Genomic DNA, 18,683 nt, shown 5'->3' with positions numbered 1-18,683 from the left:
ATATATATATATATATATATATATATATATATATATATATATATATATATATATATATATATATATATATATATATATATATATATATATATATATATATATATATTTATATATATATATATATATATATATATATATATTTTATATTATATATAAGTGCTGTCAGGCAAAAAAAAAAATCTAATTAATTACAGGATTTGTAATTAATTAATCAAATTAATCACATTTTAATCTCATATGTGCTTAATGTCCCAAAATAATAATTTCGGATTCTAGGACATTAAAATTACATTAAAAGAAGATAAACATTTTCTTTTAACATTTTTAGGTACCCTGAGGCATAAGGAACACATGAAAAAAGTTTTGTGGTTCTATCTAAATAAAATCTATCCATTCCTGCACCTTAGAAAAGCCAATTTGAATTTTAGGACGGTTTTTGCTTCTGTCACACTTTTACTCACTGTGGACTCATTTTTCACAGCAATATGAACTTCTATACTTCTATAAGGTCAGGAGAACCAGGGCTAAAGGCTAAAAACTGTGAGCAGCACTTTATTTAAGTCTTGGATCAAAGAAGAGTGAAGTATTCTCAGTTTAACATGCTCTGAATAAACAAACTGTTGCTCATTGGTGCAGAGCAGCCCCAAGCTGAAACATGACACCAGGAAAATGGAAGGAAATTTTCTAAGAATTCTTTAGATTTAATTACTGAACATATATTTATCTTTCAGGGTTTGTATAAAGCAGTAAAGAGTGTAGAATTATCCGCTGTTTACTTGAATTGAGCTAGAGCAAATGGTTGATTTTCAGCAGATTTTCAAAAATGACGTGAATAAACGAGATGTGGACGGCAGTCCCCTTAACAGCGCTCTCTCTTCCCCCGGTTTAAAGCATGTTGCTGACGTCACATGTGATACATTCCCAAATTTGAGAATCTGACAAGAACACCACTTTTTTTTACAGCTTTTGAATAGGACAAAGGATTTGTAAATGCCAGACATTTAAAAGTAGGTGCGTTTTTAAACCCCCGCGGGTTTGGGATCCAGATTAATTTACGTTAATTTTGATAACACATTAATTTGTGGTGTAATTAATTCATCTAATTAACGTGTTTTATACATATATATATATATATATATATATATATATATATATATATATATATATATATATATATATATATATATATATATATATATATACATATATATATATATATATATATATATATATATATATATATATATATATATATATATATATATATATATATATATATATATACAAACATAGGATCAGAGTTGATCATTTAAAGTCTGACTGGTGTGTCAGATGAAGTATTGGTATTAACAGAACCACAAAGTGATTCATGCGAGGATGGGAGTCTGCTCGGAGCCATTGCACGCATGCAGAAGATTATTGTCTTTCTCTCCGATAAAGCCTCACTGGACATGCTGACATGAAAAAACAAAACAAAACAAAAAGAGTCCTGTGGAAGAACACAGTTTTCAATTTCACAGCTGTATGTATGTATATGTAATAAAGCCTCAATATGTTTGTAATAACTTCAGAGGTTGCTGCTCGTCCACAGCCCTTCTTTGGGAATCATGGGATGATGTCACTAGAAACTGGTCCATGTTTCTGTACAGACTTTAATGACACCAAGAGGAAATGTTGAGCTAGTTGGCTCGAGGCTCAGCCTCCATCTTCACTCCTCCCTGATTTCTGTTTTGGCGAATTAACACATCGATTCAGCTGAAGAGTGTATACAGACCAACAGATGCAGTCTAGCTTCAACATTAATAAACACTAATTAATCCCTGACTCTGTGTGTGTCTGTGTGTGTGTGTGTGTGTGTGTGTGTGTGTGTGTGTGTGTGTGTGTGTGTGTGTGTGTGTGTGTGTGTTTGCAGTATTGATATCTTGAAGTACATCATCTACGGGCTTGCAGCTGGCTTCTTTGTGTTTGGAGTGCTGCTGCTGGTGGAGGGCTTCTTCACCACTGGAGCCATCAGGGACCTGTATGGAGAGTTCAAGATCACCGCCTGTGGACGCTGCCTGACTGCATTCGTACGTAACTACACACCTTAAATTCACACGCACAGATATGCCACATTTCTAATCAAAAATGTTGTTTTTGATTTTCACATGTGTTAACTGATGACTTTAACAGATGAAAAATGATCAAGCTGATGAGTATCTTTACGCTTCTAAGAACAGGAATATCTTGTTATTGTGTGTGTCAGAGCCCTTTTATTTTCCCCCAGAAAGTTTAACAACACTTCGATGAACACCATGGATCTTTTTTGTAACACATTTCCTAATGACTACAAACTAAAACTGATTTTTGACATATGCCCCAGCACGCCATCATGCAGCTGGAAATGAGTGGAAATAACCACATCTTCAACTGAAACTAGTTTCACAAACATACCATGTCCATCAGAGATGCTAGCTTGGCCTAGCACTGCTGGCTTGTCCATCTTAATAGAGATAGATTTTGCATTACCCATTAGGTGAATGAAAAAACAGGTCAGTGTTTACTTTTCCTTGGTTCCCATCAACACATTGTCCTCCCTCACCTCCTTCTCCTCATCTTGCCAGGGGACATTGGGCCTAGCACTGGTTAACATCAAGATGCTACTAGCTGAGAGAAAAAAAATGTAGCAATTGTTTTTATGCTAACTATGCTAGGAATCTTTTACCCCCTCGCTGTCGGATGATAAATCACATCTGTAGCTCATGGAGCAGTGATGATGTTGGGCTGTATGTTGTCATGTGACCGCTGCCTCTTTGTGGCATCTGACTCATGCAGAAGACACACACACACACAGCGGGAGAAAAAAATGTTTCCCTTGCAGCTGTGTTTGCAGGCCTGTGAAATAAACATACACACACAAATTATGAGATGGTTTGCATCAGTATAAATAATAGAGGTTTAACAGATTTATGGGAGTGATTTGGTAGCAATAATACTTTTTTTTTAGCCTAATGAGAAACAAATGTTTGACTTTATTAATAAATGACTCACATTTACTGAGTATCACAATCAGGTCTTTACGCTCCAAGACAAACCGTTACAAATTTCAGCCCAGTCTCCACTCCAGGAGCAGAAATAAAGGAGATAGTACAGAAAATCATTCTTTAATGTATTTGCTTGATTCTCCAATATTAAAGCTCAAAAAAGAGATGACAGAAATACAGCTCACCTGTGCTCTCAGTTTTAAGGTGGTTGTGATTATAAATTAAAGCCTCTATGAGGGGATATCTGGTTGTGTCTTATTTGTCGCCCCCTGTGGATAAATTGAGAAATGAGTCTGAAGCGTTTCTCTGTACAGCAGTAATCACTGGATGATGTTATCATACTTTGTTTGTGTGTGTGTGTGTGTGTGTGTGTGTGTGTGTGTGTGTGTGTGTGTGTGTGTGTGTGTGTGTGTGCAGCTGATGTTCCTGGCCTACCTCTTCTTCTTGGTGTGGCTCGGCGTCACAGCGTTCACCAGCCTGCCCGTCTTCATGTACTTCAACGTGTGGTCCATGTGTCAGAACACCAGCCTGGTGGAGGGCGCCAACCTCTGCCTGGACCTGCGTCAGTTCGGTGAGTGGAGGCGTGAAGAGAGCGCATGCAGGTGTTGGGTTTACATGTATCTTGGAGGTTTCGGACTACCACTTCTCCATCATTTAGGGCATTTTCCCACCTGTAGCTCATTTGATGTGTTTTGATTCGAATGATAAAAAAGTCCATCAACCTTTTTTTCCCTCTTCAGTCTGTTTGTGTCTCTTCTTGTAAAGCCATCAAAGCACCCATTTTAAACTGTGTAGGTCAACTAGTGCCACACTGACCTGTCACACTTTGCAAAGTGATAGGCTAGCTTTGCTAGTGTGGCTTGCGAACATTAGCCATACAAGATTTTTCTGTTTCGTTTTTTGTCTTTGTTTGTTTAATGTTGCAAAGTTGAGACTAAGTTCACAAAAAACAACACAAACTAAGAGCAGTACAAGTAACAGGCATCTTAAGCTGCGTTTCCACCAAGCAGTTTGGGTCGGTTCAGTATGGTTTGGGAGGGTTTGGGGCAGTTAGGTCTGATCCCGTTTGCGTTTCCACAGCAAACTGTACCCTCTCGTGGTGGGCGGCGTGTAAGCCGGAAGCCGCAGCTGGTAAACAATAGCGCGATGCCATAGCAGCTTACCTCGCTATTAAATCCAACGAAGAAGAAAACGCGACGCAGTAAACAAAGAGCACGGATGGAAGACATGCAGCATTTCATCCTCTCTGTGATTTTCATGTAACTCTCTGTTACAAAGTGCAATTAAGCTTTGTTTCAGAGAAGTCTGTGAGCTGCCAGGAGAAATGCAACCGCTGTCGGGGTAAGTGACAATTCTTTTGACCAATCAACGGTCTGCAGTGTTGTTGCTCCACCTTCCGAGAGCGGATCGGTTCAGTCTGGCACCCATAGGAAAGGGTCCCAAAAAAGTGGGACGGCTCGTCTCGGTTTTTAGGGATCCGTCCCGGGATGAGTCAGTGGAAACGCCGCTAAAAGCGCACCGTACCGAGACGAACCGACCCGGACTGATTGGTGGAAACGCGGCTTTACTCTGGAATTAGAAAGGTTTCATGTTTGGAGATACAGCCTAGCACATGGAACCATAGTCTGACCCGGTCAGTGGAAAATCAAGAGTAATTGGTGGACTTCCTGCTATATCTTTTCTGGAGGCTGAAGCTGAAGGGGGGCTTCAAGGCCAAGGCCCCATTGCATCTGACTGCTAAACTTCAAACTTTTAAAGTCTAAGTCCAATCCTTGAAAACTGCAGTAAGTGTTGAGTCCAATCAAGAGTCAGAAGTCTGGGTCCACCAATTTATTGAGGTTCAGCTCTGCAGAAACTAAACTGGAAGATACAGACTGTGTCACACATTTTGTACCCCTTGAAACAGCATTTTACCCATGCAAATTAATCCTAACCATAACCATAACCATGACTGGTTATCTATTAACAGTTTCCAAATTGGCTGTTTTTAATAGTATCTTTTGTTGTCCCATGGGTCAACCCCCATGGGGCCTTTCAAAATTGCTTTTAACAGCAACTTCCAGCAGATGGCTGCTTAGAAATTTATTTATTTATTTATTTATTTATTTATGTCAGAAAACATGGGAAAGTGATATGAACAGACAAGACACCTATCAGCTAACACTGACTAGCTTGTTTCCCGGGACCTCTGCACACTTGTTACATCATTTTAAAACCAAAGGCAGAAAAAGACTGACTGACTTGTGGTTTGAGAGCTTCAGGTGGACTTGTGGATGTCTAACGCTTTAGCGTCTCACAGGTCCTGTAAAATACAGTCGATGGTCCAGCTGAGTGCTGCGCTGTCAACTATATGCAAATAATATGCAAATCACTTCCTCCTTATCACGGCTGTAAATTTGATCCAAAAATACACTGTGCCACAAAATAATTCAAAGACATTGAAACGGAACAGTTTGTAGTGCACTAATGATGGGACACACTTGGTTATTTTTCCTCCAGTAGTCATTTAGAAAATGAAGCTGTGTAGATTTGAGTCTGGAGTGTGTCTCAGCCACCTCTGAGTCTGTGATCTGTTATAATTTGCTGAAATCAGTCTTATCTGTGATTGGTCATACACTGATATCCGCTCACCTTTGATGAGGAAGCGCTCAGAGACACCCCGCGTTGATTTCATGTGACCGCTTAGCACCATCTGCTCTGTCAGAGTGAGGCCAGGTGACCAAAGATACCCGGGTATGTTAAACACCAAGACTAACTGAAACAGAACCATTCAGCACTCAGGATGAAGTTATTTCAAAGGTTTATCCATTTTCCAACGGTCAGGAAAAAACTCAGATGAGCTGATCAGCAGTTTGTTTCAGCATTTTGTGCCACTGAAGAATGTCTCTGCAGTGATAGGCTCCAGATCTTTCTCACTGCTCAGTAACTGACTCGCTTGCGTCCCTGCTCAGAGCATTCATGGCAACTCCCCAAATCACCAAACTGGCTTACATGATGGAAAAGCCTGTGTGAGTGCAACCAAACAGCCAGATTAGGGTGAAAACCCACAGAGTACCATGTGCCACCAGGAAGAGTTTAGCAACTCTATAAAGAAAGACAGCTCACCGGGACTCAGAGGAGTGAGGACAGTAAAACACAGCCCCTTTGTGGACTTTTCAGATCCTAATGTGTTTTTGGATGCACAGAGGAGTCTGAGTCAGAAATATCTGCTTGTGGAAGTCACACATAATCTCTGTCTAAAGAAAGAACATGGTTTGAGGTGTGTCCACAGATTAAAGATTGTCTCTTTTAAAGAGGTGTGGGCCTAAACACCCGAGGTGTGGACTCAGATCATGTGACTTAGACTTGAGTCACAATTTTGATGACTTTTGACACCAGTTGACAATATCTTCCCATTCAAGTATTCATGAGGGTAATTATGTGCATCTATTGATGTCCAATAGTTTGAAAACAAACAACAAGGGTGTGGATTACATTTCTGTGAGCACCAGACTGATTAAAAGGGGCAGTGACCTACACCAGGATGCTACTGGGGATAGTTTCATTCACATTCCCAAATAACAAGATCCAGGGTTTCCACTACAAATGTGAAACTGTACTGGGCCCTTGTACATGTGACCAAAATTGCCTTAACTAAAACTCACACCCATGGTAGGATCAAATGGTGGGCAAACATATAACAGTCAGAGCAGGTCTTTCTCAGCTCTCTACATCAGGCACGGCAGAATTCCACCCCAATGGACGCACATAAAACACACAGTTACAGGAGAAAATCAATTCCACCCTGACTTTGATCATTAAGCAGTGTTTACAGATGGGTGTTGTCATCTAGCTCTATGCTTTATTTGCTGTAATGATGCAAGTCGCATCATAAATATACTGAGTCGCAGAGTAAACTTTGGTTTTCTGTGCTGCATCGCAGTGTTTCTATCCGTACATAAAGTAGCATGAGCAGAAGTCCCCCCAATACTCTGTGTGGTTTATTTTTACTGTAAACTCCATCCTGATCACACCAGCTGATCATTAAACCTCCTCGTGCTCCTTCAGGAGTCACCTTTCTGCTGTCTCTGGGACAGAAGCTGCAGTTTTTCTACTTTCCCCTCAGTCTTTAAAAATCAAGAGAGGAATTTTCCTCCAGCTTTTGTTGCACAAACCTGAAAGCCTGTTAGCTTCATACCGCTGTTACCAATGTTACTATGTGCCTCTGTGCAGGGGCGTGCCTAGACTTTCAGAATGGGGTGTCATGGGGTGCGACATTAGAAGGGGTGGCCAGAGTGTGCATAATTACAAATTATCACAGTTTATCTTCTTTATCTTCACTCTCTATTATACTAAAAAAGACATCATTGGATAAGCTTTATTATTTTTGTGTTAGTGTTTGTGAGGTCTTAAACAAAAAAGGCATTGGTGAAAAACTTGCAACACGATATAATGCTTTGGCTAGCTTTAGCTTAGCACCCATTTGATACAACAGTACTTGTTACTGTCTAGTCGTTTAAGTTGTAGCAGCGTTTGTCTCAACTGCGTCTTTATCTGTGACAAGACCACAAAGAAAGTTTTGTCATGCTGGTTTTATTTAAAAAAATAAAAAAATTCAAAATGCATTAAGTGTATTTGTTAAATTTAATAGATTGGTACATCGTTAAAACGGCAGTTTATTTGGTAAACATTGCTTGTGACTTGACTGGAAAACTCCAAGCCTGTGACTTGGACTAGACTCGACCTCTCTTGTCTTTATGTGGGGCTTGACTCGAGACTTCGGGTTTAAAGATTTGAGACTTACCTAATTGAGACTTGCAAAGCGATGACTTGCTACTTCCTTTGCTAAACACACAAGAGCAGAATAACAGTCCAAAAACAGAACCCACGATTCATAAGAGATAGTCACTCATTCCGAATTCTTGTGTGTACGAAACTTTAATCACCTCTATCGTTGTCTCAGAGAGCTCAGAGAGATCATTGACAGGGTCAGGGTTGAAAAGGTTATTGATCAAGCTGTCGGCACTTCAAGGGTAAAAACAAAGCATGTCGGACACATTCTGAGAAGAATTAGTCCTGTGGCGTCTGTTTACAACTCTCCCTCTGTCATCAGGACATAATCCTGGGTTTGAGGGGTGCAGTGGTGTAGTTTAAAGTAATCAAACCTTCCACCATGTTGTTCTCCTGGATGCTCACTCAAAAACAGGAAACACTATACACCAAGCTGTCCCTGTAACACTGCCCCCTGCTGCTCAACCTGCACATCACCCCCTGCAGCAGAGTCATGACTGTGTCTAAATCATTCTCAAAGGGAAACCTGCAGGTCATACAGGAAGGGATGAAAAATTCCCAGCAGCTGCTCTCTGTGGTCTGACTGAAAACTGTTCCCATGAATAAAAACAGAGACTAGTTCAGGCCTGCAGAGGGTCTTCACATCATTCAGCTGCACTTGGTAAAGAGTTTGTTTTTGTGTTCATCAGGAGCCGTGACCATCTCTGAGGAGAGGAAGGTGTGCACAGGATCTGAGAAGTTCTTCAAGATGTGTGAATCCAACGAGGTAAGAGACAGAGACAGAGGAGGGGAACTTTAGTCTTTGGGCTGGTTTCAACTCAAAGAGCAGACTCTGACTCTGTGCTTTGTCCTGCAGCTGGACCTGACCTTCCACCTGTTTGTCTGCGCTCTGGCGGGAGCAGGAGCTGCTGTCATTGCCATGGTGAGGATCATTACACACGCACGATAGCCCTACAGCGATAATTAGTACTGATCACTGTGACCTTTCCTCAGCTCACTCCTTACCTCACACTCTCCTCGCTGAGAGTCAGGTTTTACACAGAGACATCTGTATGCATTTATCATGTTTTTTTGATTTACATTTAATTTGGAGGATATCAAGAAAGGTTTGAAGTAGGGCTGGACGATTATGGTAAAAATAAGAATCTTGATTATTTCAAGTGATATCGAAATCACAATTAATATACACAATTATTCATTTATTCAAAAACTTCAGTACTGATTTAAATACAACTTTAAAGAACCAGCAAGTGGCACATAAAGTATTATTGATACTCATAAGTCACACACACTCGCTGTGGCTGCACATGGAAGACAGAAGAGCTATGAAGCACAGGAACTTGTATACATCTTTACTGTGTGGCATATTAATTGTTTTTCTTCAATTATATTGTTTTTATGATTGTCAGATGGCAAAATTGAAATCATGATTAAAATCTGATTAATAGTCCAGCCCTAGTTTGAAGTTTCTGAAAAGGAATGCAATAAAAACATAAATTAAAACACTTACAGGGACAAACAAAACCATAAAACATGAAATATGATTCTTTTAATCCCTGGATAAATATGGAGATTAATATATTTGTTATAAATACAGAATGATATCACTCGTTCCTGGATCGGGAGTAATGATTTAGTCTGAAAGGATATGCTGTGTGAAAAGATGGACGACATGATTGCGGTTCTCCGGTGCAGGTCTGAATACAAACCAAGGTCCATCCAAACTAACCACAGGATACATGTGCCTTTTGGGCCTATAAAGCCACCGTAACCTAACCGTCTTTGGTTCATACCTGATCCTCTGTCTTCTGTTTAGTCACGCTGTTGCTAGCATGTTGTGGTTCAGGACATGCAGAGCATAGCATCTCCTTGCTGCGCGCATTCGTCTTCGCTGTTCCAAAATTTGAAAAGGTGTTGTTAAGCCTGCTTTGAAGGAGCTGCTCTTGAAACTGAAAATGATTTTGCAGCTCTAATAAGAGCACAAACACATGTTTACCTCCATTTCCAGGTCTGTATTCTGTGTGCCGTCTTTGTCAGTGCTGTCCAATGAGAGCACTGATCCTCACACACGTGGATGTGTTTACAGAATATAGTCCACTTGCAAAAAGTACGATCTGAACACGAACCACACCAAATGAAAAAAATAAAGTCTGCTTTTGGCCCGGACCAAACAAGTGCACCGAAAGGACTTTTCTGGTCTGAATACAGCCTAAGTCACAGCATGAACTGCTGATCTGGGTTCCTGTGGCTGTGGAAGGCTAAGCTCTGTTAGTTACAGTGAAACTGGGACTTGATGGAGCCAGTCCATCAGGGGAGTTGGTGAGCATCAGGGAAATCCTGATACCAAACCAAGCTAACAGGTCGACAAACCAGGCTGTGCTCAGCCTCAGGAACCAGGAAGCAGCTGGAGAAAATTCATCTGACTCAGAAATATTAAGATCTCTAGCCCACCTACTGAGAGATTTGCAGTAATATAGACGGTGAGTCATCCACCTGTGAAGGCCGTCTATATGAAGTGTGCACAGATCAGCTTCCTGCTCTATTTGCATCCTGCAGGGATGAACCTGTGCTGCTGCTTCTCTCTCCTGTCCACCTCACAGAGCTTTGTTTCACATCCATCCCTGTTCTCTGGCTGTTTATTCCTGGTCAGAGTCACGGGGAGCTGGAGTCTTTCCCAGAAACACTCTGCACCTCCTCCACAGCACAGCTCTCCATCACAGAGAGAAAATGTGAAGCTTTCAAAGAGCAAAGACGCTCCGCAGAACAGGAGACGTCTGATTTGACAGCCTGCGCTGAGAGTGATGAATCAGATTCATTTCTGCTTTGTGGCGGATGGGAGGAAGGCTTCTGTCCTGTGAGGGGGATGTCAGAGCTACAGATTCATCGGAGACAAACCCTGTTAGTGTGTTTGGTTAAAAAAGACTGATTCTGCTGCTTAGTTAACAGCAAACAGAGGATGAAATATGTCATTTCAGCTCCTCAGTCAGAGAAAACCTGATCTAAAATACATATGAGCAGTCACAGAAGGATAACTGGAATCTGAGCCATAACCTGAGTAAAAACTGATCAGAGCTGCAGATTCTTTGATTTTAGAAAACAAACCTTCCATGTCTGTGTTTGATTCCTTATCAACATCAGAAGAAAGATTGGTGTGCACTACACAGTGAGATATCTCTGATGATATGTTGAAGAGAAAACACTCAGAGCTCTGCAGCTTTGCTCTGTTACTCATGCTGTACAAAGAAAAAAACACTTTATAAAGGCAAGAAGTGGTGAGGGTTCAATGATGCACATAGCTTTGATTATATAACCTGTGATGACGATTAAAGCAGAAATGTCTCAGGAGTGATGTAAGTGTTATCCTGTGTTTGGTCAGTAGGGGGCACCAGAGGACCACAGACAAGCTGCTGATGTCTGAACACAGCACTAACATTATGAAGCATTAAAACACAAAAACCTGTCTTATATTAAAATTAAAACACATGTTTTTTATGTTAGTCTTATTGTATAAAGAGCAGCACTGAGGTGAAAATGGAGAATGTGGTAGAATCCTCCAATAAGAATAAAGAAAACAGCTCAGAGTAAACATTACCTTCCCCTGACGACAGCCCAGTCCAGGGAGCAAAGGTGAATGGAGTGAAAAAGATTGATTCATCTTATATTCTGTCTGTCATAAAAATCTCCCTTCTAGATATATGCCTGATCATAATCCACACTTCAAAAATGAGATTATCAGAACCTCTAAGCTTCTCTATCAGGTCGAGCAGGGCTGGATTGATTTACAGCACATCCAAGTCTCTATGGCAACACCACGTTGACTGATTAAGTTTTGTGGAGAGGAGAGAGATTTGTGTTTTTCTCTGCTGAAAATGATTTCTGTGATTAATTTTGTAATGATGGTGGACACTAGAGCCTAACTGTCAGAGAGAAAAAGGACAGAAAAGCAAAAGAAGGATAAACACGAGAGAGATTGCTAAAGGCTAAAATAGAGGCTAAAGAGTATAACACAAGCTGTATGCTTGAACACAGGCTAAAGATTGAAACACAGGCTAAGGGCTAAAACACAAGCTAAGGTTTTCAACACAAGTTTAAGATTAAAAGACAAGGTGAAAGGTAAAACTCAGGCTAAAGATTGAAACACAAGCTAAGGGCATAAATACAAGTTAAAGGCTAAAACACAAGCTAAAGATTAAAACACAAGATGAATGCTTGAACCCAGACTAAAGATTTAAAGACAAGCTAAAGGCTAAAACAAAAGCAAAAGCCTCAAACACAAGCTTAAGGCTTAGACACAAGCTTAAGGCTAAGACACAAGCTTAAGGCTAAGACACAAGCTGAATACTTGAACACAGGCATAATAATAAAACACAGGCTTAAGGCTAAAACACAAGCTAAGGGCTAAGACACAAGCTAAAGGCTTAGACACAAGCTAAAGGCTTAAACACAAGCCAAAGATTAAAACACAAGCTGAATACTTGAACACAGGCGAAATATTTAAACACAAGCTTAAGGCTAAAACACAAGCTAAGGGCTAAGACACAAGCTAAGGGCTAAGACACAAGCTAAAGGCTCAGACACAAGCTAAAGGCTAAAACACAAGCTAAAAATTAAAACACAAGCTGAATACTTGAACACAGACGAAATATTAAAACACAAGCTAAAGGTTTAAACACAAGCTAAGGGCTAAGACACAAGCTAAGGGCTAAGACACAAGCTAAAGGCTCAGACACAAGCTAAAGGCTAAAACACAAGCTTAAGATTAAAACACAAGCTGAATACTTGAACCCAGGCTAAAGATTTAAACACAAGCTAAAGGTTTAAACACAAGCTAAAGTCTGAAATATGAGCTGGAGCCAAAAACACAGGCTAAAGGCTAAAAGGGCTAAACTGTTTGTGCTAAAGTTGATTCCAACCCACAGTCAGCAGTTATTCTGCAGTGGTCTGTTCAAACTTGAGAGTCTATCAATAAAATGAAGAGTGAGGTTACGTTAGCTCTGCTTGGTAGATGACTGGCAGGACATGACCAGGATTCACAAACCTTACACATTACAGACATGTCTCACAGCACCCAGCTTAGCTAAGCTTAATATAAACAGCTACTACACTAATTACAAACTGACAGTGTTTACTTGTCATGTTAGCCTACAGATACATCAGAGCACTGGGCTGTCAATAGAGCTACATAAAGCTGGCTGCTGACGTATGGTACAAACTTAAAACATTTGTTTGATGTCACGTTTCAAACAGTAGTGCTAAATAACTGTTTAATTAATTAACTGATTAATATCTTACCTTGGTGCGTTGTATCCAGTAAGAAGTTGTCTTAAACAAAAAAAAAATGTTCAAAAACAAACACACACCTGGATAAAAGTCACATCTTTACGACAGTGTGCATGAGATGATGGGCCAGAAGGTGGCGGTGCAGTCACATTGAAACAGATTTGTTTGACTTGTGTTTATTGCTTATTTTGATTTTAACAGTATTGTGTCTTTAAGTTTTTGAAAAGTGCTATATGAATAAAGTCCATTATAATTATAATTATTATTTTGATTGTTATTATTATTATTATTATTATTATTATTATTATTATTATTATTAGCATTATTATTAGCATTAATATTAGCATTATTATTAGCATTATTATTTACATTACTATTATTGCTGTTATCGTACAGACTCTTGCTTAGAACTGCGGTGGGGAAATCACCATAGAAACCAGTCTGGAAGCTCTTTCTGTCCGTCACTGAGCCACCACAGAGAGCAGGAAGTGTCACTGTCTTCTTCAAACCTGTGCTCTGTATCTAAGTCCACCTTCATCCTCCTCTTCCTCAGGTCCACTTCCTGATGGCTCTGGCTGCCAACTGGGGCTACCTGAAGGACGCCAGCCGGATGCAGAAGTACGAGGACATCAAGTCGAAGGAGGAGCAGGAGCTGCACGACATCCACTCTACACGCTCCAAAGAACGCCTCAATGCCTACACATAAACACACACACACCTGCAAGAAATGACACTCACCACACACACTTAACCTGTCAGACACACGAAATATGATACACACACACACACATGCACACACACATGGCCTGACATGAAAACAAGAGGAAATAAACAAAAACATAAACAAGTGAACAAACGACACAAACATACAGAGAGGATGAAGGAATGAAGAAGGTAGATGAACACATGGACACCATCATCATCCTCATGTCTGCAGCACATCACTGGCTCATTTTTCTAAGGTTTTTAACCCCTTTTAACCTCTGCTCCTGATTAAAAACAAAAACACTAAATTTTTAACTTAAAAAACAAGAGCATCATGGTCAACAGGGCTGAGAGGCCGTCGTTTACCCTGAAACCTCTGAAAGTCTGTTCAACAGAAGACAACTCCCAGATCAGATTCATGAATATGGATATAAACAACAGAGGCCGTTCATTTTGCCCTGTTTTTTTAAATGAACATTTTATTCTGACTGCTCTGATTGTTTCAGCCAATTTGGCGCTGAAAATGCAGAACAAGAAGAACTTTCCTGCTTTAGTTAAATCTCTACTTCCGTCAACTCCCAGTAAACTGAGCATAAAAAAACACAACAGTGTCTATAGATCACTTCAGATCCCACAAAGAGAATAAAATGAAACATGAAAATGCTACCTAATCTAGAGGAAGTTGATAAAAGCAACACGTTTGACAAAAAAAAGCACATAAAACTAACAAAATGAGACCAAAAAGTTAAAAAAAAATGAGCAGATGACCCAAAGAAGAGCGGTTATTTTTACACGCTGAGCGCCCTCTCCAGCTTCAACCCGCCAACGTGCTGCACCGAGGTCGGCCGACCACCCCAGACATGAGGATGAGTTTGGTGTCTGTGAATTCATCGTGTAACTAAGGGGCGATGTCACTGGACCCCCCACCCCCCCTGCAGTACACACACATCACACACTCATTCACACACACACACACACATTCACACATAGATGTGGCTGTATGGTCGGTGTTGTGCAGGCAGTGTTGTACGGTGGTGTCATGCCGTGTCGTGTCGTTTCGCCACATTATGATGACTGGTACTGCAGAGAAAAACGGTTCCCGAGGATGTTTGCACCTGCCAGGTGTAAATGGGTAGCTTTGCTAACTCCCACCCCCCATCTCTCCCCCCTCTTTCTTCCCCTTCCTCCTCCTCCTCCTCCTCCTCCCCCTCTCCTCTGTGACCTCTTCATGTCGAGCCCAGTTTCAGTAGTTGATCAGATCCTGTTACTAACTGTATCTCCTGAACGTGGACGTTTTCTGAACAAGGTTTGGTTTGAAACAAAAAGAAAGGCAGGAGGAAAAGTTCCATCAGCTGAAAAAGATTTAAAAATTACAAATTGACAAAATGTGAAGATGAACTGAAGTCCAACATCCTGTTAATTCTCAGAGCATTGCTTTAATCCCCGGCCTGGGCATTTCTCACTCACTTTGCCCCTTCAAAATAAAAGCACTGACACAGTCCACTTCAGACAGCTGCTGAAACAGGGCTCCTCCTCTCCTCCTCCTCCTCCTCCTCCTTCTCCTCTTTCATCCCTGATTTGTACAAACTTGTGATTTGTCCTCAGAAACAGCACATCTTAGCAGCACAAAGTCTTTTTAACGTGTTCTCATCAGTCTGATAAATAATGTTTTTTCTCACTTTTTGGAAATTTTGCCACATTTTGGATCAGTATTATTTATGTGTAAGTTTAGCATCGAGGGGGGGGAGGGGGCGCGTAAGTGGGGCAGGTGTGTGTATGGGAGGGGGAGGGCGTTTGGTTGTAACAATTTCACATTTCCTTGTGATGATTCTGTATTTCAGTGGTTCTGCACGCACAAAGACACACACACACAGACACACAAACACATGCGTATGCACCAATCATGTTGAGAATTTTCATAGTCATGTTTTGTTCTTTATTTTTGTAACTTATTGTTTTTAAACAAGCCCTAATGTGACCAAAACTCCAGTTCATAAATAAGCTAAATTTAAGAATAACTGATACTGACTTTAAGGTGGAGCAGAGGGTTACTGTGAATTCTGGGAAAGGCTGAACAGGACGGGCGTCCAGATGGTGTTCAGAGTTAGGAGAATGACACGGACAGGTGTGATGGGATGAGGAGAGGATGAAGGTGTGGGTGTGCTGAGGGGATCAGGTGGACTCAGCACCGTGGATTCAGCTGGAGGTGTGTCTTTAGAGAATGAGGACCAGTGAATGAAGTTCCAGCTCATAAGCTTCAGAGAGATGACTGGCTTTAAAAGCTGTCAGAGTTTATGTTTGGTATCTTAATGAACTCCTCAGGTGCTTCTTGATTGGCTGCATTATGTGTTACGCTACGGATCGCCTTGAATGTGATCATTCTGGTCGAAGGCTAAATTTTACTCTCTCCTTTTTTTTTAGTAGGAAAATTTGAGCGGTTGTGATTAAATTCTCACGTCGTTTATGAGATTAAGCTTTAATGAAAGTTAAAATGCGTGTGCAGGGCTCTGATGTTTGTTTATTATTTATGTTAACTTATTTTGAACCATTAGCATAAAGGTGTGTCCAGGACAAAAGTGAGACAGATTTCTTTGTGCAGAAACAAGAGAAGAGGTGTTGATTCTCACATTTATTGTGCCAAAACGGAACAAAACTAAAGAGCTTTGAGATTGAGATCTGATATGCCGAAGTCAAACAAGTGTGTCGCTTAACATCCCACAAACAGACCCGGCAAGGCCCAAGATTGAACTTTGTACAAATCTGCACATTTTTGTAGATAGACAAGGTTAAGACTGTGTTAATGAGGCTGATTGGGCAGGTTGTCCCCCTGCTGTAGATGTGGCTAACATGCTAACATGGGGAAAACACACTCACTGCAACACACACATACATCGTTCTGCAGCCAGACGAGTGTGAGGATTCTTAAAAATTAAGAAAAAAAAAGAAATTTGTCCCACTCTTTGTGTGAACACGCCTTCAGAGGGTTGTTTGTTCTGTTCTGGTTTAACTGTGAAGGAAAGCGACGATTCTCTATCTGCCAGTAGAGACGACTGAGAGGGAACCATGACCGTGCTGATGATGATGATGATGATGATGATGATAGTGAGAAAGGTGGTGATGAAGGGTTTGATCCGATGAGACTACCAGCACACACATCCACACACATACACACACACACACACACATACACATACATCCACACACACACACACACTCACAGTCCACCACCGCCATCACTCTGAGCCATAATTCTTTGCTCTTTTACTTTTCACCGATAACATTTCACTATTTTATTATCAACTTTTAAAACTTTTTAAATGTGAAATCATTTAATGAGAAAAAAGAAACGTGTTTTTTTTTCCTCTTTTATTTCGTGTGGGCAGTTTTAAAGCACTGTACCTGCATTAACTCTGTATAAAGATATACATATATGTGAAACAGTCGAGGTGAGCAGCCGGGAGAATGATTCGGTTACAGAGTCTGGAGGAGGCGGTTCAGTCGCAATGTCCTGAACTCCTGCTCCCTACACAGCTGCGTTTACACACACACACAAACACAGGTTTCAAACAGACTTTCAGACGGGAAAAAACAAAGTCTGTTGTTTTGTGTTCCTGCAAGATGAAGATTTAAAATTGTCTAGCGAAAGAAAAAAAGGGGTTGCACCAAATTAACACTCAAGCTACAGCTTGGCGACAAGTTTAGTTCTTTCAGACAGTGATATGCTAGCCTGTTTTCAGAAATTTATAGGCTCTTAGATTTTTTTACTTTTTTATTTTTGCAAACAATGATCGCTTCATGCAAATGTAAACACCAGTAAACTTTGGATTGTTTGTGTTGGATGCTGCAGCTTTCTAAAGTTAATTGATGCAATGAAATGTGGAATAATTAGCCTACACCTAGTCTTTTCATTGACTATGAATTGATGCAGTACCCAAAAGTGCCACAAGGGCTGCTAATGTCCTCATTGGAGACTTAACCTTGTTTGAGGGACAGCAATGGCCACAAGATGGCGCCCCAGTCTTCACTAAGCAGGAGACAGAGCTGTGATGCGGAGGATTAGCATGAGCCAAACTCACAAAACCAGAGGCCGCTATCCAACCCCGCTCTGCAGCAGAGATAGACCTGTTTAAACATGCTAACAAACACCTGGCTCTGTGTGTCGTGTGAACGCAGCTGAATTGAACAGAAATGTTCAACCCGTACCACCGTGTCCCTGAGGGGGGCGCTCCACCAGACTCGTGTCCTGTTCAGGTGCGTCCCGGCTGCGTACAGTCAGTATTTTTAAGGGTCTAGTTTTACAGTAACAGTATTCTATCATTTCATTGCCTGACAATGGATGTCATGTCAGTGTTTTTAACCTCAGATAAAAGAAAAAAAATAGTTTTTTGTGCACTTATTGACCATTGTGAGCTCTCTCTCTCTCTTATTCTTGGTGTGTAAGTGCATTGAGATCCCCACCGAGGGACCTGTGTATAGTCTTGCAGCATTGGTTATAACCTGAAGATAAACAAAGATGAAAACGAATGAACTCATAATAATGAAGATAATCTTATTCTAGGTTTAAAAAAATAGAAAAAAAGACAGTGAATCTAGTTGTTGTTTGTGGCATGGTTATGCATTCAATGGTCATAATTTAATGAAAACAATACATTCAAAAAAAAAAAAAAAAAAAAAAAAGTCATTCTTTTCCACTGGCGCTGTTCTGCTGTTTTTGTTCTGTTCTCACCTTTTCAGTGTGCAGTAATTGCGGTTCCTGTTGCTAATGGTGTTGCTAAGCTAGCTTGCTTGCTCAGTTGTTTACCACCAGAGCAATATATTGTAGCAGAAATCAAGACGTGAACCATCAACTTCTGGCATTAAAGTGCATGAATGCAAGTCTTCAGTGATATGATCATGGTGTTCTCT

At 40.6% G+C, this 18,683-nt stretch overlaps 1 protein-coding gene across 1 annotated transcript in view; it reads left to right on the top strand.

Moving 5' to 3' along the window:
- LOC141805834 (neuronal membrane glycoprotein M6-a-like) overlaps positions 1-14,185 on the top strand; it is a 47,708-nt gene extending 33,523 nt beyond the window's left edge. The window contains exons 3-7 of the mRNA XM_074691035.1: positions 1,913-2,069; positions 3,441-3,594; positions 8,483-8,559; positions 8,650-8,715; positions 13,627-14,185. Coding sequence (XP_074547136.1) covers positions 1,913-2,069; positions 3,441-3,594; positions 8,483-8,559; positions 8,650-8,715; positions 13,627-13,779 — 607 coding nt within the window. The 3' untranslated portion in view covers positions 13,780-14,185. The remainder of the gene's footprint in view (positions 1-1,912; positions 2,070-3,440; positions 3,595-8,482; positions 8,560-8,649; positions 8,716-13,626) is intronic.
- The last annotated feature ends 4,498 nt before the right edge of the window (positions 14,186-18,683 follow it).

The sequence above is a fragment of the Halichoeres trimaculatus genome, unplaced genomic scaffold, assembly GCF_033239565.1.
Source record: "Halichoeres trimaculatus isolate MK-OKI-2021-1 unplaced genomic scaffold, fHalTri1.1 fHalTri1_scaffold_2, whole genome shotgun sequence".
Lineage (NCBI taxonomy): Eukaryota > Metazoa > Chordata > Actinopteri > Labriformes > Labridae > Halichoeres > Halichoeres trimaculatus.
This window is presented reverse-complemented; position numbering and strand designations above follow the sequence as displayed.